Genomic DNA, 27,102 nt, shown 5'->3' with positions numbered 1-27,102 from the left:
AGGGATTTAAAGGTGTTTACCCTTTTGTGACAGCTCGCTTCCATGTTTAGCCTAGAGTTGCCTTTGTACATTAATGTAAATGCATAATGTACATATTTTGAACATTTTTTGGCTCTGCAAATGGACATTTTTAATGGCAAAAGAGAATATATCTTGTTTATATTTTAGCTACATTGTTTCTGCCTATTAGCAGTCACCTGTAAAGGAAAAAAAATGTTGTCCCCCCCCCCCACACACACACACCATATGATATTAAAGAAGGCCTGAAGTTTTTAATGTTTTAAGGTTTTTTCTGTTTTTTTTTTTTTTTACCTTAGAAATGTCAGGAACGTTAAGTCTTGTCTTCTGTTTTTGTTCAAAGACTTCCTGGGGGACAAGATAACTGGGCTGGGAGCTTTCTCAAGTCTGTTTTGTGGTGTTAATCTTTAGGAAAGAGAGCTTTTCTCCCAAGTGTTTGTCAGGAGTTTGTTACATAGGTGTTGACAAAGTTTAAATAGTATGACTAATATTCCTTCCATTTTAGTAGCTCAGGTTTCAGTTTCTTGAGATGATAGGATCTCTCCAGTTTGCCAGTCACACTTATAACCTTCAGCAAAAAATGGAGTAGACAAACCTAGTATTTCTAATGTAAAAAGCAAGCAGAGATACAAAATGTGCAGGCCTTTATTATATAATGGGTAAAAGATCAAGCTTTTCTTTTGTATGTCAACTATAAGTCTATTCAAAGAGGTGGGCTGGCTCACTAGTTGTTTTAACTTGAGAAAAACAAATGGTAAAAAGTCATAGGTGGAGAGGAATGGGAGATTTTTAAAAAAAGTTCAACTCTCATGGTCTAGTTAAAAAGGATTATTTCTCTCTCAAATGTTTCCTTGCTTTTCCTGCTGAGTCCTACTGCTTTTGTGAGGATTTTCCATTTTCATTCTTGGCCAGACAGCAGTGTGAGTTGTGAGGATGAATGACAGGTTTTCACTTCAAATATACTTTTCACCAGTCCAGTGACTTATGAATACATGTCCCCAATGTATCTTAGGGCCCATAGGTCAGTATTACAATATGACATACTGAGAAAATCTAATAGCCATAAAACATTTGTAACTTTGTTATAATATTACATTTGTGCCAATATAGTTAAGATTGGTTTCAGAGTAACAGCCGTGTTAGTCTGTATTCGCAAAAAGAAAAGGAGTACTTGTGGCACCTTAGAGACTAACCAATTTATTTGAGCATGAGCTTTCGTGAGCTACAGCTTACTTCATCGGATGCATACCGTGGAAACTGCAGCAGACTTTATATATACACACAGAGAATATGAAACAATACCTCCTCCCACCCCACTGTCCTGCTGGTAATAGCTTATCTAAAGTGATCATCAGGTGCTGGAAATGGCCCAACCTGATGATCACTTTAGATAAGCTATTACCAGCAGGACAGTGGTGTGGGAGGAGGTATTGTTTCATATTCTCTGTGTGTATATATAAAGTCTGCTGCAGTTTCCACGGTATGCATCCGATGAAGTGAGCTGTAGCTCACGAAAGCTCATGCTCAAATAAATTGGTTAGTCTCTAAGGTGCCACAAGTACTCCTTTTTTTTTATAGTTAAGATTGTGTCAGCACTTCCAGAATAAAATTCCCAATTTTTCATTGTTTGATACTTTTGCCTTTTCTCCAGACTGAAAACCTTAGCTGAGAAATCACACATATATAATTTAACAAAATTGCAAAAATATTGGTTCTACTGTTTTTAAGAGGTAATATTGAGGGACAAAATATTTTCTGTATCATGTCCTGTCTTCTGCTAATGTACCAAAATTACGTCTTAATTATTTTTAAAAAATATATAACTGATTGATTAATCTATGATGTTATGACTTTGTATATGATTATTGTTTTATAAAAATTTCCACGATATCAAATATTTTGATTCAGGGTGACTATGTGTCCATGGTTTAAAATATATAATTATAATTATTCCGGTTAACTGAAATTCTTGGTTAACCAAAGGTGTCTCAGTAGGTACGTGCACTGAGCAATTTTATCTCCTTTTTCCCAGTTTAACTTTTTTAGAAAGTTTTAGATGTCTCTGAAATTATTCAGGGGCAAAAAGGGGTTGTGGGGGATTGTACTATAGTTTATTTAATGTATTTTTTTCATGATAAGTGCTAATAGCAGCAAAAGTATTCTTACAATCTAATGAGTAAAAATTGACCCACGTATAAAAGAGAATTTTCTTAAAAGATCAGAATGGCTGTGATTCTTCAAAATAATAATAATAATAAACATTTATAATTCAATTTTTAAAAGATGTTTTTTAATAAAAATTGTTAAATAACATTTAATGATGAAACATATGGACAGAAACCAAGAAATTTCAACTAAGGCTGACATTTTCTCTTATTCATCTGATACGATGGAATCCCAACCTTTAATTTGGAATTCTTGCTTTGCCAGTTAGTGTCACAATATTTATCTTACATTAGCCTGGCTTTAAAGTAATTCTGATTTTTCTTAAAGAACATTGTATTAATTCTAGCTATATTTTACAGTTTGGTTGCTGATATTGTGGTGTTCAACTCTGCTTTTAATATGGAGTCATTTCTTACATCTATCGGAAATTTTCTGAAGCTGATTCCTGACCACAGGCCTAAGGATCTGGAAAAAATAATCAGACCAAAGTGCCAAGTTCTTTACTTTCCAGTCAGGTTTCCTGATGTGAGCAGGTCAGTACATTTGACTCCATTCTCCATATTATGTCATAACTTGTTTCAAATCTTTCTAAACCGATAGCCCTTGCTGCTAAATTTTAACTGATTAGTTCAAGCATTGTTAATTAGGGAATTTGGTTATATGTTACTGTGCTGCAAAATCCATTCATTTACAAAAGTATTTCAATAACCTAATGGTACGCACATTAGGACCTGATACTGCACCAATGAAATCAATAGGAGATTTGCCAAGCAGGTCAATAGTCAGTACGTCTCATAGAAGAATAGTTTGATGTTAAGGAGGAACTGCTTATTTTTGGCAAAGATAGAAGACATTGTTTGACTAGATAATTCACCAATGGTAATTTATTAGGTTTGTTTTATTTGGAAAAGCTATCTACTCTCTTTATTCAGACCTATATAAGTGTTTTCTTAGGTATGCTGTAGTGAGATTTTTTCCCCTACCTCTGTGTTTTATTGCTTACAGGTAGGTGAAAATAACTTCTTTAATGTTGATCAAACTTGCATAATTTTGGTGTTAACTGCAGTTATAGTAGCTCTTCACTCTACCTTAGTTAGTACAAAGGACATTTTTTATTATTCTTACTGCAGAACCCATCTTGAAATTAGCAAAGGGTTGTGTTATGTGGCTCAAAGGGAACATTCTGAAGATTCTTTTCTCTTCTGATTAAACCTAACACACTTGTTTTTTTTCTATCACAAGGAACTCTCCTCCTCAACAGGAGCTTTGCTTCAATGGGGCTTACACTAACTAGAGATAATCAGTTTGCAAAACTGTACTATGTTCCTAAAAATAACATGAAGGGGGTTCTGCATTTTTGCTGATAAGGATGGGAAACAGTGTAATGAAACTTAAATGGCTCTGCAGGAGTCTGGGGTTTGATTTTATTTCAAGTTTCATTCTGTTTAAATATTCACACCTTAAACCTTCAACATGGACCAGCTATCACATTACAAATAATTTCAAAGGATTTGTCTATTTGTGGAAGGTTTCTCTAAGGAAGAGTCATTTAACACTAAGACTAGGTTAGCAAATTTTGTTGACATGTATAGATTTGTTTTAAGACTTAGAAAGGATAGCAGGAATCTAAAGCACTACACCAAGATCTGTAAACATGGATGCCTAAAGTTAAGCCTTTGAACCCAAATTTAGGCATTTACGTCCCTGTGGCCTGATTTTCTGGAGTGCCAGTGAGAGCTGTGGGTGCTTAGCAACTTTGAAAATTAGGGCACTTTCAGTGGGATTCCTGTTCCTAAATCCTTCAAGTACTTTTTAAAATCCCACTATGAGTGCCTGACCTTGGGTATGCAGGCATGATAAATATATTGTCACAGATTACATTAAATTTTAATGTACATTATTTTTAATTAATAATTTTAATTTTTATTAAGTTTTGTCTTTCTAAGGAATGACAGCTTTCTTATATTACAGATGTTACATTTGAAATTTAACCTAAAGGCCAGAATTTCAGTAATGTCTGTAAATATTATTATGCATGTGCACATAACTTTATGCACACACAATTCGTGGTTTGTTGACATGCTTATTAGAAAAACACATTTTTAAAAATCCATTCCATTTTTATATGAATAGGACCTGCTGATGTATATTTTAATTTTCATTTAAATATTGTATTTAGAAATGAGTTATAAATATGCAGTCTGGACAAAAACCAATATCATCATAAAAGACAGGAGCATTAAAAAAAACTTTCCCATAACTTTGAATAAAGTTCTTGGGTTTTGGGGCTTTATCTGCACCCAGTATTTGCCATTTCTTTACAAGACATTTATGTTTTAAATAATGTTGAATGCACCCATGGCAACTGAATACAGTTTATTAATTTAGACTGTATTATTACAGTGAAATCTAGATGAATGGAGATTGAAGAGAAAAAGGTTAAGAAATATTGTGGCCAAGCTAAGATTCATAAAGCAAGCTCTTAGCCCAGAGTGTTTTTTGTGTTATTTTCAAATGGTAATTTGCTTTATCCAGACCAAACTCATATAGTGTAAGTAAGTGATTATTTGCATGACTGACAATCATTTGAATGCCTGCAGTCTTTTTAAAATGCATAATATTGCCAAGATGTTGGAAAAATATTTAGAAATTCTGATGGCAAAATTACCAAGGTGATTTTATTCCTTACTTCAACGTGTGTGTGTGTGTGTGTGTGTGTGTGTGTGTGTGTGTGTGTGTGTGTGTGTGTGTGTGTGTGTGTGAGTGAGAGAGATGCAATTTTTATTTGGTTATGTGGCAGAGATGTTCTGAAAACAAAAAAAAAAGTCTTGTTAGCAATATGATTGTGATATGTAAAAAAGAGTCTTTATTTTAAGTTAATATTGTGATTATAGGAAAAAATAAAAATACATTAGTATACCATATTTGACCCTCGAACAGGGCCATGTGATTGCAGAATATAAAATTTTACTTGAGCAAATCCCATTATGTTTTTATATGGTTATTAACCAAAGGTGCATGCACACCCTAAAAGAGAGAAACTACTACTCCAAATAGACATATTTAGACATGAAATGAAGGTATAGTCAAGAATGATTGATGCTTTCTGATGCAGCAGAAAATGTAACAGAAAATACTTTGATTGATACAGAAACAAAAGTTGAATGGTGTGAAATACTCCATTTTATATATGCAAAATATATGTTTAAAATAAGTTTTAAATTACCTTATTCTGCATTTAAGAATTGCTTTATCAACAAGCACAGCATCTTTAACAGTTATTTGAATTTTTTTAAAGATATTTGGTATAAGTGCTCATCTTTCTTCATTATTGATAGGATCAGGGATGAACTTAGGTTTGACAGGACTCTGCAAAGTAAGATATACAAAGCCACAGGTTCTTCTTCGAGTGCTTGCTCATATCAATTCCAATTAGGTGTGTGGGCGCTGCGTGCACAATCGTCAGAAGATTTTTACCCCAGCAACACTCGGTGGGTTGGCTGAGGCGCCCCCTAGAGTGGCACCTTCATGGCGCTGGATATATGCCCCAGCCAACCCAGCGCCCCCTCAGTTCCTTCTTACTGCCCGTGACGGTTGTTGGAACTGTGGAGTGCAGCGTAGCTGATCTCCACTCTCCCTAGCTTTCTCTCTTAGTACCTGTTAATAGTTGTAATTAGTTATTAATAGTTGTTTATAGTTGTTAGTAGTTGTTAATAGTTAGTGTAGTTAGATTAGTGTACTTAGTAGGGTGGAGTGGGGTCTTCTCCCCCATCCCGGTACCAGGGCCCATGCCGGGGTCTCCGGGCTTCAAACCCTGCTCGGCTTGCCTGAAGCCGATGCCAACAGGAGACCGCCACGACTCTTGCCTAAGGTGTCTGGGGGAATCCCACCAAGTGGACAAGTGCTGCATTTGCAAAGCCTTCAAGCTGAGCACCAAAAAGGAGCTGGACTTTAGGCTCAAGTAGCTCTTTATGGAGGTGGCACTTAGCCCGGTCCCTTCCTCCGCGCACTGGCACTCGGCATCGTCTTTGGTGCGGAGTGTCCCTGCGGCACCGACTGGTCCGGCACCGCATTTGGACTCTGCTAAAGACTCCCGGCGTCAGGCCCCCTGGCACCTCCACAACTGCAGCACCGGTCCCTGTCTCCGGGCCAGAAGAAGAAGCAGCCGCCCACTGCTTCTTCTTTGTCGGTTCGACAGCCACCGACACTTCCCGCACCTCAGCCAGAGCCGCGTCCATTGCTGGAGCGCACAGGATAAGTAACAGCTCCTGCACCGTCGACTCCAGCGCCGCAAGGGCCATCGACTCCGGTGCATGTTAGCTCCCCAGTACACACCGCAGTCGAGCTAAGGCTGCCCTCCACGCTGGAGACCTTCTCTACAGCGCGGGACTTGATCGCGCTCACAGAGCCGACTCCCCTGCAGCCGTCCCTGATATGACTACCGTCCCTGATACGACTGACGTCGCCGAGTGAAGCAGGGCAGCACCGGTCCCAGTCCCGATCTTGGTCCTGGCACCTTTCATGGCATCGCTCACAGTCCCGGCACCGATCCCGTTCTCAGTGCTGGTAGTACTCGCGATGCTGCTCCGGCTCGTGAAGATCCAAATTGCAGTACGGCCAATACCGATTGGACTTTCGGCACCGCTCCTGGTACCGGTCAGAGCAGCACTCGATCCAGAGCCGATCCTGGTGCCGGTCTCGTCGAAGGTCACCGTCGAGATCCAGATCAGGCTCCCGGTACCGATACAACTGCAGGCACTGATCGATATCTCGGTACTGTTCTACATCTCGCCACTGGTCCCCGGCACCGTACAGCACAAGGGGACTCTGCACCAACACATTCGGCACCGCCTTGTCTGTCTCGCTCCGCCTCCATGTCGTCATGCTCACAAGGTGGCCACCACGCCCAGGACCAGAGCGAGGACGGTGCAGGACAGTGGCTGAATGAAGGCAAGGACCTGGGCCAAGGACCTCCACAGTGGTCTTTTTTGAACCCCTGCACATACCATCAGGCCTAAGGGGTTCCTTCAGGGGCTTTCCGTTCCACCCCTTCAGGGCCCCGAGTACCGGAGGCCACTGTGTCTCCCTGCTCCTGCCCTCCCCCGGGAGTTCTGAGGGGACTGCTCCAGTGCCAACACAGGCCCACGCCCCTAGCGTGGTGGACCTTGGGCAACAAGTTCCTCCACATGAGGACCCCATCCAGTTTCCCTTAGTCCCAGGGGTATCTTCCTCGTACTCGCCTGATGAGGCAGAGGAAGAGACTACGGTTTTGGTCCCTCCTCCTATGGACCTCCGTGCCCTCCAGGAGCTGCTCCACAGGGTGGCGCGCAATATGAACCTCCAGGTAGAGGAGATGGTGGAGGTAGAGGACCCGGTGGTCAACATTCTGTCCGTGGAGGCACCATCCAGGGTGGCCCTCCCAGTCATATGGATTATACAGGCCAATGCCTAGACAATCTGGCAATCGCCAGCCTCTATTCCACCTACGACCAAGGGGGTGGAAAGGAAGTACTTTGTCCCCTCAAAAGAGTATGAGTACCTCTACCCACACCCCCAACCGTGTTCCCTTGTTGTGGCTTCGGTCAACGAGAAGGAACAGCATGGTCAGCAGGCCTCAGTGCCCAAATCAAAGGACGTTAGGCGCCTCGACTTGTTTGGGCGCAAGGTGTACTCTGCTGGAGGCTTGCAGTTCAGGGTGGCCAATCAGCAGGCAGTCCTGAGTAGATACGATTATAATTCGTGGCACTCTATGGAGAAATTCAAAGAGTTTGTTCCACAGGAGTCCAGAGAGGAAATTGGGGCTCTAGTCAAGGAGGACAAGAAGGTGGCCAGAACCTTCCTACAAGCCTCTCTGGACGTGGTGGACTCGGCGGCTAGGACCCTGGCCTCAGGCATAGCCATGCACCGCATCTCATGACTGCAGGTCTCTGCTTACCACCAGAGTTGCAGCAGACCCTCCAGGACCTACCCTTTGATGGCCAGGACCTATTCTCAGACAAAACAGACTCAAGGCTGTAGAGTCTGAAGGACTCGAGAACTATTATGTGCTCTCTGGGAACGCATACCCCAGTAACGCAGAGAAGGTCCTTCAGACCGCAGCCTCAGAGATCCTACCCTCCCCGTTGGCCAAGACAGGACTTCTTTAGAAGATGCGGCCGAGGTGGTAGAAGAAGACAAACTGGCCACCAAGCCGGCCAGGGCCCTCCCAAGCCATCAGCTGGGCCTAAGCAGAACTTTTGAAGGTGCGCCCGAGAACGGAGCACCAGTCTCCATTCAGGATCCTTCCCTGCCTTTCCAAGATCGTTTCTCCCATTTCCTCTGTGCGTGGTCTCACATAATATCAGACCGTTGGGTCCTTGCATAGTGGAAAGGGGTTACTCCCTTCAATTTTCTTTCCCCCAAAAACCCTCCTACCCGGTCCCTCTTCAGAGACTCTTCTCACGAGAACCTCCTTCTACAGAAGGTCCAATCACTCCTAGCTGTGGGGGCGATAGAGGAGATTCCAAGAGAGTCAAAAGGCAGGGGTTTTTACTCCCGCTACGTCCTAATCCCCAAGGCCGAGGGCGGGCTTCTGCCCATCCTGCACCTACGTGGACTCAACAAATTTATGGTAAAGTTGAAGTTCCGCATGGTCTCTCTAGGGACCATTATTCCTTCCTTAGATCCTGGAGACTGGTATGCCGCCCTCAACATAAAGGACATGTACTTCCACATTGCGATCTACCCAGCGCACAGACGCTTCCTTCGCTTTGTGGTCAATCAACAGCACTTTCAATTCACCGTCCTTCCTTTTGGCCTATCTGTGGCCCCCAGAGTGTTTTACCAAGTGCATGGCTGTTGTGGCTGCCTCCCTTCGTCGACAACAGATCCAAGTGTTCCTATACCTCGACGACTGGCTTATTTGGGGTCGCTCCAGGGATCAGATGCAGTCTCATGTCCAGCTCACCATGAACATGTTCAATCAACTGGGCCTCCTGCTCAATGTTGCGAAACCTACTCTGGTACAAATCCAGAGGGTAGAATGCATAGGAGCAGTCTTAGACTCAGGCCTAGCCCGAGCACTTCTGCAGATTCATTAAAAATTCTCGCTAATGGGCTTGCAATTTCGGGTGCCAATTCCTTTAATATTCTTGGATGAAGATTATCTGGGACCCCCGATTTAGTCCCATTAAGCTGTTTGAGTTTGGCTTCTACCTCTGATATGGTAATATCTACCTCCATATCCTCATTCCCATTTGTCATGCTACCGTTATCCCTAAGATCCTCTTTAGCCTTATTAAAGACTGAGGCAAAGTATTTGTTTAGACATTGGGCCATGCCTAAATTATCCTTGACCTCCACTCCATCCTCAGTGTTTAGTGGTCCCACTTCTTCTTTCTTTGTTTTCTTCTTATTTATATGGCTATAGAACCTTTTACTATTGATTTTAATTCCCTTTGCAAGGTCCAACTCTACTTGACTTTTAGCCTTTCTCACTTTATCCCTACATGTTCTGACCTCAATAAGGTAGCTTTCCTTGCTGATCCCTCCCATCTTCCACTCCCTGTATGCTTTCTGCTTTTTCTTAATCACCTCTCTGAGATGCTTGCTCATCCAGCTTGGTCTACAACTCCTGTCTATGAATTTTTTCCCCTTTCTTGGGATGTAGGCTTCCGATAGCTTCTGCAGCTTTGATTTAAAGTGATCCCAGGCCTCCTCTACCTTTAGTCACGGATGTGTCATCCCTGGGATGGGGAGCCCACCTCGGGATCCTCTGTACACAGGGGCTATGGTCGGCGGGAGAGTTATCCCTGCACATCAACCTATGGGAACTCAATGCTGTGCGCCTGGCGTGTCAGGCATTCCGAGAGCGCATTCAAGGCCTTTGTGTTGCAGTCCTCACAGACAACACAACAGCCATGTTTTACATCAACAAGCAAGGGGGAGCCCGGTCATCCCCCCTCTGTCAGGAGGCCACTCTTCTGTGGGAATTCTGTATAGCCCACTCGATCCATCTGGTGGCGTCGTTTCTCCCTGGAGTCCAGAACACCTTAGCGGACCACCTCAGCAGATCATTTCAGACTCACGAGTGGTCAGTTTGCCCGGACGTCATCCACTCTGTCTTCCTGAAGTGGGGCTTTCCCTGATAGACCTATTCACCTCTTGCAAGAATCGGAAATGCGAAGTGTTCTGCTCTCTACAAGGACGCTCTCCGGGTTCCCTGTCAGATGCCTTCCTCATACAGTGGAAGGATGACCTGTGCTACACCTTCCCTCCATTCCCGCTAGTCCACAGGGTCCTGCTCAAGCTGCGCAGGGACAAAGCCCGTCTGATTTTGGTTGCCCCAGTGTGGCCCAGGCAGCACTGGTATACCACTCTCCTCGAGCTGTCAGTGGACACCCCAATTCCACTCCCGCTGTGGCCAGACCTGATCACTCAGGACCATGGATGACTCTGTCATCCTGACCTGCAATCTCTCCACCTCACAGCATGGATGCTGCATGGCTAACTCAATCTGAGCTGTGCTGCTCTCGCTTGGTACAGCAGATCCTTTTGGGTAGCAGGAAGCCCTCTACCATGTCCACGTGCTTAGCCAAGTGGAAGCATTTTTCCTGCTGGTGCGCTCAGAGTCATACGGCCCTGCTACAGACATCAGTACCTATCATCTTGGACTATCTCCTGTCCTTAAAACAGCAGGGCTTGGCAATATCATCCATCAGAGTGCACCTGGCAGCTATTTCGGCTTTCCACCTGGGCAAAAATGGGCATTCAGTCTTCTCCAATCCCATGGTCAGCAGATTTCTCAAGGGGTTGGAGCGCCTGTTCCCACAAATTCGACAACCGGTCCCTACATGGGATCTTAACCTGGTCCGATGGCCACCTGCTCGCTCCTGTACCTTTCCTGGAAGACAGCCTTCCTCGTAGCTATCACTTCGGCGAGGCATGTGTCTGAGCTCAGGGCACTCAATTCGGAACCGCCGTATACGGTGTTCCATAAGGACAAGATACGGCTGCGACCCCACCCGGCCTTCCTCCCTAAAGTGGCGTCTGCCTTCCATCTCAACCAAGACATCTTCCTCCCCATCTTCTACTCGAAGTCGCACGCCTCTCGACGGGAACAATAGCTGCACTCCTTGGACGTTCGCAGGGCCCTCGCCTTCTACATCGAGCGAACGAAACCTTTCAGGAAAACGTCACAGCTATTTGTTGCTGTGGCAGGCTGGATGAAGGGCCTTCTGGTCTCCCAGCGCATCTTGTCCTGGATCACATCATACATCCGTGCATGCTATGACTTGGCTGGTGTCCCAACTACGCACCTTACCGCCCACTCCACGTGGGCTCAGGCGTCATCATCTGCTTTCCTGGCACACGTACCCATACAGGAGATATATAGGGCAGCGACCTGGTCATCGGTGCATACCTTTGCTGTCCACTATGCGATAATTCAGCAGTCCAGGGGTGATGCTGCATTTGGTTCAGCAGTCCTTCACTCCATGACATCTCACTCCGACCCCACCACCTAGGTAAGACTTGGGAGTCACCTAATTGGAATCGATATGAGCAAGCACTCGAAGAAGAAAAGACGGTTACTCACCTTTGTAACTGTTGTTCTTCAAGATGTGTTGCTCATATCCATTCCAAACCCGCCCTCCTTCCCCTCTGTCGGAGTAGCCGGCAAGAAGGAACGGAGGGGGCACTGGGGCATATATCCAGCGCCATGAAGGCACCACTCCAGGGGGCACCTCAGCCAACCCACTGAGTGTTTCTGGGGTAAAAATCTTCCGACAATCGTGCACGTGGCACGCAGACACCTAATTGGAATGGATATGAGCAACACATCTCGAAGAACAACAGTTCCAAAGGTTAGTAGCCGTCTTATGTCTTTTCTAGCCAGAACATATGAAGTGGAGGCAGTTTCCTTCCTTTATCCTCAGTATACCAGTCTCTCTCCTCTGTGCCCCTCTCCAGTCTCCCTGAAGTCCTATCCTCTCTGGATTACTTAAACCCTTTCTGTCCTCTACTCCTAAGGGGGAGGAGGAGGGACAGTTTCCCTCACTTATCTTCCTCTTGGAGTAAATCCCTGTCTCTCCTTCCCTAAGCTTGGGGACTCAAAAACTGTTAGAGAGATGCATACTCTGACTTACTGCACAGAGATCTCTTCTGTCTGTTATCAGTGCTGTGGTCCCAGGAAAAGGGAATGAAGACAGAACAGATGAGGTCCTGTGATCACAGATCTGCTCCCTCTTCCTGAGCTAAAAATAGCTCTGTCAGTTTTCCCTAGGGAAGTGATTAGACAGTAGTTCTTTTCAAACACTGGGAAGAGGAGGAAAGAGTCACTGTTTGGGAGTCTGGAACAGGAAATTGACTGACCCCATCCTTTTCCCAGTGGCTATCTTCAGCTATTTCTAACCACGTACATGTAGATTGGCTTTCATGTTGTGCTCTGTAGTGTCAGAACCAGCCCTGATATAATACTACTGTATCACTTACTTTTTAATTGGTATAGTTTTACAGTCTGATACAGTATATATGTAAAAATAACTGTCTTACAATAATTTTAAATTTAAAAAGCAAACAAAATTCTGAGTTAAGACTGTCACTCCATTGTGCATAAGTATTACAAGGGATGCGGAACAGTAGGTGATTTTACAGGCCATATGTGCTGCCATACTTCTGTACAACACAGTGAGTTAAATCCAATGCGATTTAGAATTACCTTATAATGTCTTTTTTGTTTAACTCAGACTCTTAATTGTATTGTAACATAATATGTAGTATTAAATTTGTGGTTTTGCTATTTTTTTCATTTTTGAAAATGAGGAAGGGGACACAAAAACAAAAATTGCCTTTTCAATAACATTATCTTTTTGTCCACGGACATTCAAATGCAAGTAAACATAACTGGAACAGTTATGTAGGTTCTTTGATGATACTTTGTACTGCTTTCAACATTTTGATTTCTACTGGTCCAACTGCACCCATACCACCTTCAGCTCACAAGCAAAGCAGGGTCAGACTAGGTCAGTTCTTGAATGGGAGACAGTTTGGTGTTAATTTAGATGAAATGTGCTATATAAATGTCAGTTACTATTAATGCTGCCATAGCTGTAGTAAATCTTCATTATCATTTATAAATTTTTTGGAGTCCTAGAAGAGCTATAATTATAGCTATAGAGCTATAGATAGTGTTTTGCAAACATGTTTTAAGTTATATGTGTGTTCTAAAGAGATTACAATACAAGTTAGACAAAGGACAGATGGGATAACAGATAAAAAAAGAAGACAGAGGATTAAGATTATAGTAAGAGAAAACGAGATTTTTTTTCAGTCAACTTGGTAGTATCTGGTACTATATGCACTTTAAATTTGATGTGCTGAAAAAATAAAACTGTCAACAAACAGGAGAAGACTCATATCCACAAGTGATTAGACTTTCACAAGAGCTGGGTATGGAACCCGTTGCAACTAGAGTGTGTAGTAAGTTGACATAAGATATGGAGCAGCCTAACAGCTTCTCTCTTATATTGGGGCTGCAGCTAGGGCCAAGGCAGTCACAACTGGCACCCTGACTTTACCTCCATCCTCACCCCCTGTGCAAGTAAATCTTGACATTTAAAGTTTACTTCTACTGTGTTAAAAAAATCAGGCTATTATGCAATAAAGATCCTGGAAATACACACGGCACAGGTTGTGAGGGAGATGGAAATGGGCATAAAGCTCAACTGTGCACTCTTGCAGTCCTCCGGCCATTGTGTGAAGGGTTGGTCACCTGGTGCAAGTTAAAATGGCATTGGGCCACTCTGTCTTATGCTGACTGTTAAGAGTAAGGGGTCAGAAATACAGCTGGGAACTGGCACATTTTAGACGTGTTGCAGTCATTCCCCCTTTCTTTTAGTCATTCCTCTTGTGCTAACTACAGGGATGGAAGATGGTGCACTAGCTTCTACCCCAGTTCTACATCTCCAGAGGATTACTTTTGCACTAGACTGACCCCCCTGGGGCCAGATACATCAGCTTCACAGCCAGAATCCTGTGGCAGTGAGTACAGTACTAACAGCTCCCCCACAATGGAGATCTGGCTTAGTAGTCTCACCTGTCCATTGAAACTTATTTGTGTTGCAAAACTGTTTAAAACTAATTTCTTTTTAGCTGTTCAGAGGGAAAAAATAGTTTTGTTGACTTTTTTTTACCTATTGCAGAATTTTTCAGTTAAATGATATCATAGTAATCATTTAATCTTACAATAGCTCAGAAGGATACTTAAGCTGAATTCCTTGTACAACCTAGTTTTTTATTATGTTGGGTACTACTCATGTTGCATACAACACATTCCCATAAAACCTGCATGTTGTATTTACAGAGAAATTTCTCTAGAGAGTTAAGGTCTTGTAAAATATTCTTGTTCTACAGCATGAACGAATTATTATACTCTAGGGCATTAAAAGTGAAGTGTACTGAAGAAAAGAATTTTTCATTAAAATGCAGTTTATATTGATAAAACAGATTACTAGCATTTGATGAAATGTGAAACTTGGATCTATCCATATCACTACATCACTAGTAGGTTTATTTTGGCAAGAGGGCTAGCATGTAATGTATATCAGGACCAATCATTATACACTACCTGTTAGTTTTTTATTAGATTAAATTGTCTTTCACTAAAGTACTTGAAAAAAAATATGTACTCTATCTGTATACTGAAGTAGCAGAATGTAGTAACCAAGAATATTAGAAAATAAAAGCTGTCATGTTATCAGTTTTGGCACAGTCATTTATCAATCAGTATTTTAAACATTGACAAGTGGTAATTTAATAGGGAATGACCCTGTTGGCAAGAAGTTTTAATGACAGATGATGCAAACTCATTTTTTACTGTGGGCTCTGCTGGCTTCTTACCTTTCTCAGTATCACAGCTCATACTTTCCAAGTCTGGGATGTGAGAAGCCACAAAGGGCAAAACCTGTGGCCCCAGGCCTGTAACCCCTCCCATCTAATCTGTTTCTTTCTTTAGTTGCAAATTTCCCTAAAGTATGGTTAGTAAGATCTGAAGTTTAGATACTGATTTAAACACCATTTGATTTGTGAGTAACATTCATAATAATACTTCCCCCATGTATGCAGAAAAGTTTTTAGAAGTGTGTGTTGTTGTGTGTGGAAGGGGTTTGTTTGTTTGTTTTTTGTGGTTGACTCAGCTTTTGGATGTACAACTTGAGACACTGTGTGCCTGGTTTCAGAGACAACTCATCTTTCAATAATTTTGGCCAGCAGCACATTTCATCTGAGAACCTCAAAACACTTTACAATTGTTAACTAAGCACCCTTTATGCTGGGTAATTTATTTTTATCCCCATTTCAAAGATAGGACAATTGATGCATGCAGAGTCAATGGCAGAGTCATGACTGGAACCCAGTCTGGAACCCAGACTCTCAGTTCTGTGCATATCCCCATGATAACTCCTTTTGGAGTTGGGGATAGCCTACCTAGCTGTCATAAACATAAAGATTTGAAGTTGGGGACTTCATGTTGAAGGAAATTACAACTGTGCTACGAGCTGACAGGGATGGCATTTTTAGTTCTCCTAAAATGTTCTAGATAAAATATAGCAGTTCAAGTATTCTTTGCTTTGAATAGTCTTTGTTCATTTTACTTGAACTTCTGTTATTTGAGAAGGTAATCTCCATTTATTTGCATATTTCCAACTCAAAATCTATATCACCTTAGCAGAGACATCGTTGTGGACAGTATTGTATGAGCTTTCTCAATTTAAACCTCCTATCTGGGCTTTCTATACCTTCCTATTTTAATTATGTCATTTGTTTTTCCTCCTGTCCTGGTGACCTTTCACAATAGAACGTTTTTCTCCTTTTTCATGTTGGAATTTGGTTAATATCACTCCCACGGGGAATGTTGTTGGAATTAGGTTCGGTGCTGTTAAATCTATTTGGTTTAAAATTATTACAGAGGGGCGTTAAGGTAAAATCTTCTTGTCAGAATGGAACAGGATTACTAACTAAGGGTTGGCTCCTGCAAGGTGCTGAGTACCCTCAACTTCCATTGCAATCATTCAGAGTTGAGAGAATTCAACACCCTGCACCATCAGTACCCTGGGACAGGTGGACAAAGATATTAGATGGAAGTAAAGGCTGAGAATTAAGTGATGTAGTCAATTGGTGCATTAGCCAGACCACTGTGTTGAGAGCTCAGTTCAAACTCTTTCATTTCAGAAAATTCCCTGACCCCAACATTTTGTTTTTCAAAATTTTGCCAGTCAACATTTTTTAGCTATACATATTTTTCATTGTAAAACATTGAAGAATGAAAAAAAAACCCCTTTCATGTGTAAATCGTGCTCATGAAATTCTGAGGAGAAGTGGGAAAGTAACCATCTTTGGTTATTTTCTTTTCTGAGTTGTTAGATGCGCAGAGTGCGTGGATGGAACAGAGAGTGAAAGAGCCTTATTGTTTAGATACCCCACACACATTCTTTTTGGTTATGTAAGGGAAAAAGAAGAATGAACAGGAGAGGGGGCTGCAATGATAACTAATGGGGATGAGAAAGGGGACAGAGGGTCCAGCATTTGGAGATGCTTTCCTGTGAATGAGAACCAGAGCTTGAGAAGTGATGTTAAATAAAAACAATGTGGGAATGAGGTGGCTTGCAGTATCAGTTAAGGGACTGTGGCAATGTGGGCACACCTTAAGAGCACCCAGAAGGAGATGATGTTGGAGTGCACCCAATGAATGATAAAAACCATACCCCATCAAGAGAAGAGGGATGGAAGCACCATCAGGAAGAGAGTTAGATAGACCTCCTAACCTGGTTCTCAGTCATCTCACTGTTGTTAAATGTAAAGTAATAACCAGAAGAATACTGAGTCTGATATATGCACTTCACACACATTGTGCTTCTGGATTGCAAATGAACAAAAAGTGTAATAAAATAATAATTATAAAGTGTGGTGGTAGCAGCAACAGTTAGATCTCCCAACCTGATACCCACTCAGGATTCCTACTGACTTTTTTTTAATGTGTAGTGTGACGGGGCAAGGCCAGATGGCTATAGAAAAAATAGTGGGAGATAGATATATTAGCTCCAGGATAAACAAATCTCTGGTACCAGGATAAGTGAAATGGCAGCTCCAGGTCAGTTAAGACACCTGGGGCCAATTAAGAACTTTCCAGAAGGCAGGGAGAATGCTAGGTTGATTGGGACACCTGAAGCCAATCAGGGGCTGGCTGAAACTAGTTAAAAGCCTCCCAGTTGGTCAGGTGGGTGTGCATGTCAGGAGCTGTGGGAGGAAGTTGCGCTGTTGGAGAGACTGAGCAGTACGCACCATATCAGGTACAGGGAACGAGGCCCAGAGGTAAGGGAGAAGTGGAGCTTCAGGAACTGAGGGCTGCTGTGGGGGAAGTAGCCCAGGGAATTGTACATGTCATGTTTCTAAAGGTCAGCTACCACAGTGGATACTATTAGGATCCCTGGGCTGGATCCCGGAGTAGAGGGTGGTCCCGGGCTCCCCCGCCCTTTGCCCCCTGATTAATCACTGAGACTGGGAGACAACAGAGACTGAGTAAGGAAGGATAACTTCTCACCTCCCTCGCTGGCTTATGATGAAAATGGCTCAGTAGACTGTGACCCTTGTCTCTAGAGAGAGAAGGGTTACGTGGAGGATCACAGTGAGCCTCTGAGGCTAGCGAAATCTGCAAGGAAACGCGGGACTCACGGAGGCAAGCACAGAGCTTTGTCACAGTAGCCAAAACGTTACTGGATGTGACCTGTGTAGGCTATTCACTGCCTTCACAGATGATTAGCATATGAAAGTTTAATAATGAAGCATTAGGCAGGAGCAGCAGCACATAAGATGTTCTGCAGATGTTTCAGATAATTAATTGCATTTCAGTGATGTGTAATATGTAAAATGAATTTTTGGGAACCAGAAGGAAACATGGGGCGCTCCAAGATGACCATTATGTACAACATAAAGAAATAACCTGATGAAACTGTTGTTCAGTTTTTAAAAATTAGGTATGGGATGAGGTGAAGTGATTTGGGCTTTGGCAAATTTCAGTTATCGCCTTTGTTACACAAGGAAAATCTTGCCAGGTTTTGGGGGTTTGGTTTTGGGTTTGCAGTCACAGCTAGGGGTATTGAATATTTTATACTTTGGACATTTCCCCTGCTCTGTTGTGACTCCCAAATGAAGTATTTCTCTTCTTTTCCCATTTAAATAATTCAAATGGAATACATTTTAAAATATGAAATCCCCAGCATTAATATACCAAAAGTATTTATAAAGGCATGCAGCAAACCAGCTTCAGTAGTAGAAAGATACCATGAGACTATGCAGGAAATGAGCTTCAGCACTAGAAAGATACATATAAAAGTAGTGATAAGGACACTCCAGAGTTTTATATTTATAAGCACCAAGGTGTTTGGATTGTAATTCAAGATCTTTGAAGGCCCTGACTAGGTCCAGTTGCCCTTCATCCCCACAGTTACCTTTCTACCAAAAGATCCTCAGACTTCATCTTGTGGTGCCTCGATGCACCCTCATGAACAACAATTAGTTCAGAGAACATCAATCAGAGCCTTACATCATTGTCTTCAATCTTTGAGTTTTGAGCACTGATGTCAGGTCCTGATACCAGCCAGGAAAGTTGAATCAGACAATAGATTTACTCAGCGAACTGTGATTTCCCTTGGAGAATAGATACTGAAGAAATAACTATATCTGTTTTCTGATGACAGGGTTTCAGTCCTCAGTAGTAGATGTGTTCTCAACTCAGGACATTTGGAAAACAAACTTTCTTCATCTTCAGCGTACTCTGCATGTCTTCTCCCATCCCTCTATTCTTGTGGCTCATAAGCAGAGCCAAGGAAAACACATTGTATCTGCTTTTGATAATATCCAACTAGTTGAGCAGATTATGGTGTGTAACATGTTACAAATGATACTAGAACCTGTGATCTTTCTAATCGTTCTCCATTACCACCTGTCAAGACTTGGCTTGCATGAAGGTGATATACCAGGATTTTGGCCTTTCAGACAAGGTTCTTTCAACTTTGCTGTCATCCAGAAAAAAGGAGGCCTCTGTCATATGCTAAAGGATGTAAGAAGAGTTGTACTTCTGGGTCTGACCCAGATGAATGGGCTCTATTATCAAGTTTCTCCAAGATGGATTTGAGAAAGGTCTGTTCCTTTTTCCCATCAGAATATAAATCATGTCTATGGGTGCTCTGTGAAGAGATTATATGGCTTCACCCTGTTGGCTCACCGTTCCAATTTGTAGTCTAATCTAACGCTGAGTTCACACAAATGCTCCTCTTCAAACCTTTGGATTGTTTTATTTACAACCCTGGAAGGTAGTGGTTCTAGTAGCTAAAAAGTACGGGTCTCTTCCTGTATCATTCCTGAGGGCCAAATTGTGGCCCAGCTTGTGTGGCTATGTGGGTGAATTGGCAGGGGGTGTAAAAATTTCCTTAAGCCTGCCCCTGCATGGGTTACCCCTACTGTGGGTAACTGTGCAGTGGGGAAAACAACCTGTCTAGGGCTGCTGTGTCCTACCCCCCAACATGTGGGCAGAAGGGGTGGGGTGTGGGTAGAGCCCTGGCTCTGCCACACAATACACCTGCTATCAGAGATGTACCAGTGTGCCGGGGCAAGCACACTGCACCAAATATAGATCTGGTGCATTGTACGTACCCATGGAGGCACTTGGAAATGGGAGGAAGATTGTGACTCTAAGAACGAAAAAAAATGAAAAAGAGTGCTGCTCTTTGCTTCACCCTCTTTGCTACTGGCAAAGTCACTAGCCTGCACTACTTCGTTTATAACCCAGTCACTAGCTTTCACATCATCAAAGTACATCCCTGTCTGTCTAATCTAGCTATGTAGCATGGCCTACATTACCATATTATCTCACTACCTTACAGTATTTAATCCTCACCACATCCTTGAGCTAAAGAAGTACTAGTATCCCCATTTTATAGGTGAATAAGTGATGCAGAAAGAGACTAAGGGCATGTCTACACATACAGTGCTGCAGTGGCCCAGCTGGATCGAGAGCTCTCCCGTCGGGCATAATAAAACCACCTCCATGAGTGGCAGCAGCTATGTAAGTGGGAGAAGTTCTCCAGTCATAGCGCTGTCCATACCAGCAGTTAAGTTGGTGTAACTTATGTCACGCAGGGGGGTGGTTTATTTTTACCTCTGAGGCCTGGTCTACAAATGAAGTTATTTGTTCATATATATGTTAGCAACTTATTATTCTATGAGCATCACTTCATTTTGGCTAGCAATAAGTCCTGTTCAGTCATTGTGCTGCATTGGAATGTTTAAAGCTGAAATGTGCATTGGAATCTGTTTGTTTGCAGCAGATGATTTGCCTAAGCTTTGATGCACAGTCACTTTCTGACATTTGTGTATTTCAGCAGTGAACAATGTAAACTCATTTTCTGAGCACTTTGATTACTTGCACATAGCAGTGCCCATGGCATGTGACAGAGAAGAGCACTCTATCCACTAATCAGATAGATATGCTTCAAGCGTATTTACACAAAATAATGAAAACAGCTGTTAGATACCTTTAAACTTGAGTGTGTTTTGTTATTAATCTACTAGCCCGTACACATGACACTATAATTCTTCGCTCACTCAAGTTGCCTTTAATGACATAGTAATAAAACTGAGAGGGATGAAAGTAATGGAATTGTAGAATGTAATGCCTCAATTGTCTACAGTGTCTTCCTTTTTGCCAAAATAAACCACAATTAGGTCCATATGGTGTTTTGAAGTTTTCAAGCAATGACCCTAATAAAAAGTAATGAATTTCTGACAAAAGAAAGCATGGTGCTCTTTTAAGCAGATATCTTTGCTATTGATCTAGTTATGATTGCAGACTGATATGCTAATAGAAGAAGAAAGGTTCAACATGTCTGCTACAAGCACTTTCATTTGTGGTTTATTTTACTCATATGAAATTCAGATTGAAAAGGTAGAAACATGTTGTAATATGTTAGTTATTATTTCCTTTTTAAAGACTTATTATTTAAAGAAAACAAATGGATTTCTCTCAGAAATATGATGTTTCTAAGGCAGCTGTTAACTTGGAGGACATCTTGCAAAGGGAATGACAAGGATGTATTATGTGAGAATGTCAAATTTAACCTGCACACTGAGTGTCTTTTGAGGTTCAAGTTCACTTTGTTATTCTGTCCCTTTAAGTCTTGCCATAGGGAGGGAATTTGACACTTCACTCCACTTCCCCTCATCTAAACAATTAAACTATGTGTTGAGTGGCTGTACGGGAAGTAGAGAAAGGGTACTCAAATACTATAGTGATGGAGGCTGTATAAACACATAGAGAGATGGGTGACTTAGGGGCAACCATCAAAAAATAATGTGTGTGTCAATATTATTGCAATGAAGCAATAGTAGCATCAGAAATATAAGTAATTTAGTCTAATGGAGAGAGGAAAATGGGACCCCAAAGCAGAGAGAAACAGAGATGCCTAAACCAGAGGAGAGAGGGAGGGAGAAAAGAAATCATTGACTTGATGAACTCTAATTATTCCTTCAGATTTGTTGAGTAAAAGAGTGTCCCACACCTGGACAGTTCTAAATGGCAGAGTTGGAGAAAACCTCCTTGATCATCTATTATTATTATTTAACAATTGTTTACTTTGAATAGTGTGCTTAGTGATGTACAAGTTAATTTTTTTACAACCTTAAAGTACAGTCTGGAATGTCCTCTAAACAAAACCCTCATATTCATCTGTCTTTGGTCACCAGTACAAATGATGCCTCAGTGACCCTCCTTTGGCATATTATTCTATTTATCTGATTAACATTACTGTTTTTCTTAATGTTTTTCCTGCATTTTGATTGGGGAATAAAACCAAGGTCCTAACAACCAATTTTTTATTAAAGATTTCAGAGCTCTTTTGCAACAGATGATGTTGATTAGAATCATAGAATTGTAGAACTGAAAGGGACTTGAGAGGTCATCTAGCCCAGTCCCCTGCACTCATTGCAGAACTAAGTATTATCTAGACTATCCCTGACAGGTGTTTGTCACATCTGCTCTTAAAAATCTCTAGTGATGCAGATTCCGCAGTGATGCAGATTCTGGTGTCCTGGTCAAATTCCTATTTTATTTTCTGTCCACCAGAATTCCCCTGCAGTTTCGTCCGTAGATTATATTTGCTTTTTGTCCTAAATTATTGAGTAGTGAGGCAGGGTATTGGTAAGCAGTTGCTACATTCCAGCATGGAGATAGCAGTCCAGTAGTGGGTGAGGTGATTTATGCAAATATGTGTATATTTGTACATCATAGGGTGGAGGAAATACATAATGTAGAAATATAAATAAAGTTAGTAGAAATGAAAGATGCATTGTGTCTGGTGCATGGTGTGCTCTAGTCTAAGCCCTGCACTCCTGCTCAGTAAAGGGCAGGCAATAAAATCACTGTATTCACCTTCTGGGCTGCCATTGGAGCATATTTAAAATCCACCAGGGGTTTCATACAACAGGATATGCTTAATCAACATATCTCCTATTCACCCTGGTCACACACTTCTGTGGCCAGTCCTCCCCACGTTTTAGACAACAGTGGCCATCTATGGGCCCCGAGTGGAAGTCCATTTATCCTTTTTTGCTGCTGCAGCCACCTCATTCTCTGAGTAGACTTTCAGTCCTGGGGACCTTGAACTTAGAGTTATGCCATTGGAAGTTAGCATTATCTTGGGCTGAGTAGCCCCTTATATCTAAACTAAATTCTCCCCTTTATTTAGACTGAAGAGTGAATGAATTGATTGATATTACTGATACATTTTACCTCTTTATTATAATAAATATTGTTACAGAAGTGCCCAAAATATGTTAGATATTGTACTATTATTACTATCATAATTTACTGTTTATATTACAATAAAACCCAAAACATGCCACGTTTCTAAACTCAGCAGAAATCACAATTCATCGCCTGAAGTGCTTATACTTTAAAAAGATAAGCTATGCATGAGGAGTGGGGAAAGGAATATAACATACAAGCAAGAGTATTTTTTGTTGGTTTGTTTGTTTAACATAGTTTTGCATGATTAAATATGCCAGATCTTATGAAGTATTATGCACATGAGTAACTTTACTCGTGTAAGAAGTCTCACTGTGCATACATGTTTGCAGGTTTGGACCCTTCCTGACTAGTTACTAATTGTCCTTCTACCTAGCTATTAATAGTTGGGTAATTTTCTGTAGGTTCTATATGGAAATGGGTGGATGAAGGAGAGGAATATGTATTTTTAATCATTTTTACAAAGGGAAGAAATTAATTATTTATTTTATTCTTGTTTGAAAATTTTATTTTAATGATGTTTTTGGAACATGTATCACAACTTTTAAAAAAAAATAAATCAAAGCTCTTTATCTTTTTTTTTTTTTAAGTGCCTTATTGCATGCTGATCAAAGATGGTGATTTTCACTAGTAGGTTAAGGAGACAAGTTTAAGAAAACATTTATTGTACTATGATTTGAGAATATAACCAAGTTGTATAGCTTGCATTCACAATAGCATGAACTAGTACAGCAGCATTTTAGTAAATTGGTATATAAACAAACATCTGTTGCAGGAATGTAGGAATGACATCCTAAAGAATGTATGCAAAAATTAATTGAAAAAGAATGATGGAGAATTGCAGCATGCCTTTAAGTCTAAATTGATTTTTTTCCTTCAGAGTGAAAGTGGGATTCTTGTGCAACATTCCAATACCATAAAGTATTTAACTTGTAATGTCCTATTAATGTACCTAAAAATTAGACTCCTGGTCATCCAATAAGAATAGTACTTACAGTAATACAGTATATGTAATATGCAATTATCTTGACAATAGTTTTATTTTTTCAACACTTTTGTCATAAAAGAGCAGTAAGATACAATGAATTTGATTCATTTTGTGTGTGTGAATCATTTAATAGGCCATTACATCTATTATATTAGCCACCATTCTATTTCAGAGCTTTTCATTATAAGGCTGTCTTTAATAGAAAGAAGTTTAACCTTCCCTCCCAGATAGATTGAACCCCATAACAGTGTAAACATTCTCATTATAACATAAAATCCCCTTCCCCAAGGGCAGCACTATAATTATGTTGCAGAGTGTTGTACAAATGTTTCTCTTAAAAATGCTGTCTCATTCTTGTCCTCAAGTTTTTATCATTTTCATTATGAAGAGAATCAATAATACCTTTAAATTGTAATTTAATAAAATAAATATGATCTGATTATTTTTTAATTTTTGAAGTTATTTTAATCAAGTTTGAGAAGAAGTCATCAGTAAAATTGCTGTTGATTTATAAATAGGATAATTAGAGGCTTTCCTCCTAAGTACTGTTCACTGGCATTGTGGCTGTTTTTATTGCCTAGTCAAACCTCTTCATTCAATTCTAAAATTGCCTTTTGAATGAACTGCACTAGGAGCTTGCCAAACAGTGTCACCATTAATACCTCACCTCCTTTATTTCATTGTCCAGTCTGTAAATGCACAATAAATTGTTTGATAAGGAGGTCAATGAGGTTGCACTAGTTTTTAAGTGAATTACAGCCAAACATTTCAGATTATGTCACATACTTATTGCTATTGTAGCTCTGTGTTTAAAAGATAGTGATACAGTGCTTGAGTAGTTCATTTTGTATCGTTACTTGAAGACTGTATAAAAATCAAGATGGCTAGGTTCTTCACCAAAAGCTGACAATCTTTACATAAAAAACGGAGGGGGAAAACCACCTTATTAAGTCAATTTACAATTTTGTAATGCTTTCCTTAAACTAATTAACTACATTTTCAGTGGTGAGATATACAATGCAGGTTCCATAGGGATGAGTTAGGACAACAATTTCTGAAGTTAGAAGAGTATTTTCAGATTTACTACTTTTTAAAGGATGCCAGAAGTATTCCAAGAGAGGCCTGAAGCCCATTTGTTACTAATATAAAACCGCTCAGATTGCCAGTGTTTTCTGATACTAGATAGCAATTACATTTCTGTGGGTGTGTAAACTCATTGAATTTGGAGCGTGTATGGAGAATTTTGTCAGTCTTAGGTACATCTTATTATAGGCATTGTTCCATTGGTTTCATTTACAATCCCCTAACTTTGATCTAGCCAGGGGAGGTTATGACTTTGGTATAGGCTTTTCTTTCCTCTATGCAGAATATGCAAGTAGTTTTGAGATAGAAATTTAAAAGACAAAAATAAGAAACTTTGTGCTTGTTGAGTCTAAAAGAAAGTCTGTTTGTGTGCATCTCTCCCTTTGTAACAGAAGGAATGTTTCTTATGTTTCTGTCTTCAGACAGTTGGCACACATTTCATCTCAGCAGCTGCTTTCTCTTAAAGTGCAGTAGAGTGTAGGACTGTAGTGACACTAGCATTAATACTTCACATTCTGCTATCATATGCTGTCACTGTGAAATATGGATCTAGGTTACATGTGTTTGCAGACTTTGTACTGCTGAATTATGAAAGCTGACTCCGTTGGAGGATTGTGTTGTATTCAGAGACTGTGAACTGAACAATAAATGAAGCAGTAAGGGACTTATAGTGATACATGGTATCCTCCTTTTTTGGCCTATTTGAGCCTATAGTTTTAAAATGTACAATTGCCAAATTAAATTTCATTTGCTGTCTTAAGAAGAGATATTTTAATAGACATCTACATATTTCTACATACATCTACATATTTCTGTCAAAAGGCACCTTAAACTAATTGTTTAAATAGTAATTTTACATCCTCTTTTAGACTGTTACAAATGACTGCATTTCAGATTACTGGAATTTACTACAAAGTGAAAAATAGGAAATATCATTTTGGGAACAATTAATTATTTTATTTGCAGGAATCAAAATGTACCTATGAATGTAGTTATACAATTTCAGATTGTCTATATGTCACTGAATAACCATACAAGAGTGTGTACACACACACACACACACACGGTGAAATTCTGGGAGTCACTGGTAGTTTTGCCCAGATTTCACCCTTGATATCTAACCAATGAGTAACTAATGGGCAAACAAAATTGTACTGAAAGGGAAAATTTGAGAATATTTAAAAATTATTACTTAGGACAGTAAGAATTTCTTGGAGTAATTACTTGGATGTGGCCCTTACTACAGGCTTCCTTGTGTACATTTTCATTACAGTGAGAATATTTTAGTAATGCACTAGTAAAAGTAAGTATTGACTGGAATCCAATGTTCTATCAAAACAGACAACAACTTGGAAAACCTAAATTCACCCAAATCTTACGATTACTGTTCCTTGGATTAGCTGTGTCTTTGAGGCACTAATAGTTCCAGTCATACAAGAAAGACCAACTTGCTGCTTTTACTGCATACTATGCATCAAAACTTCAGGCTATGTTTGTGGGCATCTCAGTACTAGGGAGAAAGAATTTGAACAGCAAACAGAAAATGGAGTCTCAGTGTGAACACACTGTGTTCTCAGATCATTTCTTTTCATTTGTAACTTTTAATATTCACATATGGACAAGGAGGGAAGTAAAGATACAGAGCACACCCTTTAATGTTAGATTGCTCCACTGGTAAATGGGCTTTAAGCCATACCTCCTTAGGGATTTTCAAGCAGCAGAACTAATATAGCGGGTATCATTATGATGATGTTCTAACACTCAGCACAGTGCTCTTGTTGCAGTCATCATGAGATAAACGGTAAGACTTATTGAACTCATCTGCATTGTAACTGGTTACATATTGAATATTTTATTGCTTAGTGTATGTGCAGTGCCCAGATGGTAACCCTACACTCTTCTCATGTAGGGTAGGGGTATGCATATTAACCCTTTGGGTGAAGTAAATGGTGTCATGCTCCTATCATCTACTAATTTTGAGCTTTCTTTTGTATATAATAGTTATTTGGAACAG

The 27,102-nt window shown here is 40.8% G+C and overlaps 1 protein-coding gene across 7 annotated transcripts in view; it reads left to right on the top strand.

Moving 5' to 3' along the window:
* The window catches only part of QTMAN (queuosine-tRNA mannosyltransferase), a 290,528-nt gene that overhangs the window by 138,768 nt on the left and 124,658 nt on the right, over positions 1-27,102 (top strand). For all 7 annotated transcript variants that reach the window (XM_073305405.1, XM_073305406.1, XM_073305410.1 and 4 more), the window contains one exon: positions 2,544-2,717. In XM_073305405.1, the coding sequence (XP_073161506.1) occupies positions 2,544-2,717 (174 nt within the window). The remainder of the gene's footprint in view (positions 1-2,543; positions 2,718-27,102) is intronic.

This window comes from Lepidochelys kempii, chromosome 11 (genome assembly GCF_965140285.1).
Source record: "Lepidochelys kempii isolate rLepKem1 chromosome 11, rLepKem1.hap1, whole genome shotgun sequence".
NCBI lineage: Eukaryota > Metazoa > Chordata > Testudines > Cheloniidae > Lepidochelys > Lepidochelys kempii.
Note: the sequence above shows the minus strand (reverse complement) of the source record. Positions and strands in the feature narration are given on the sequence as shown.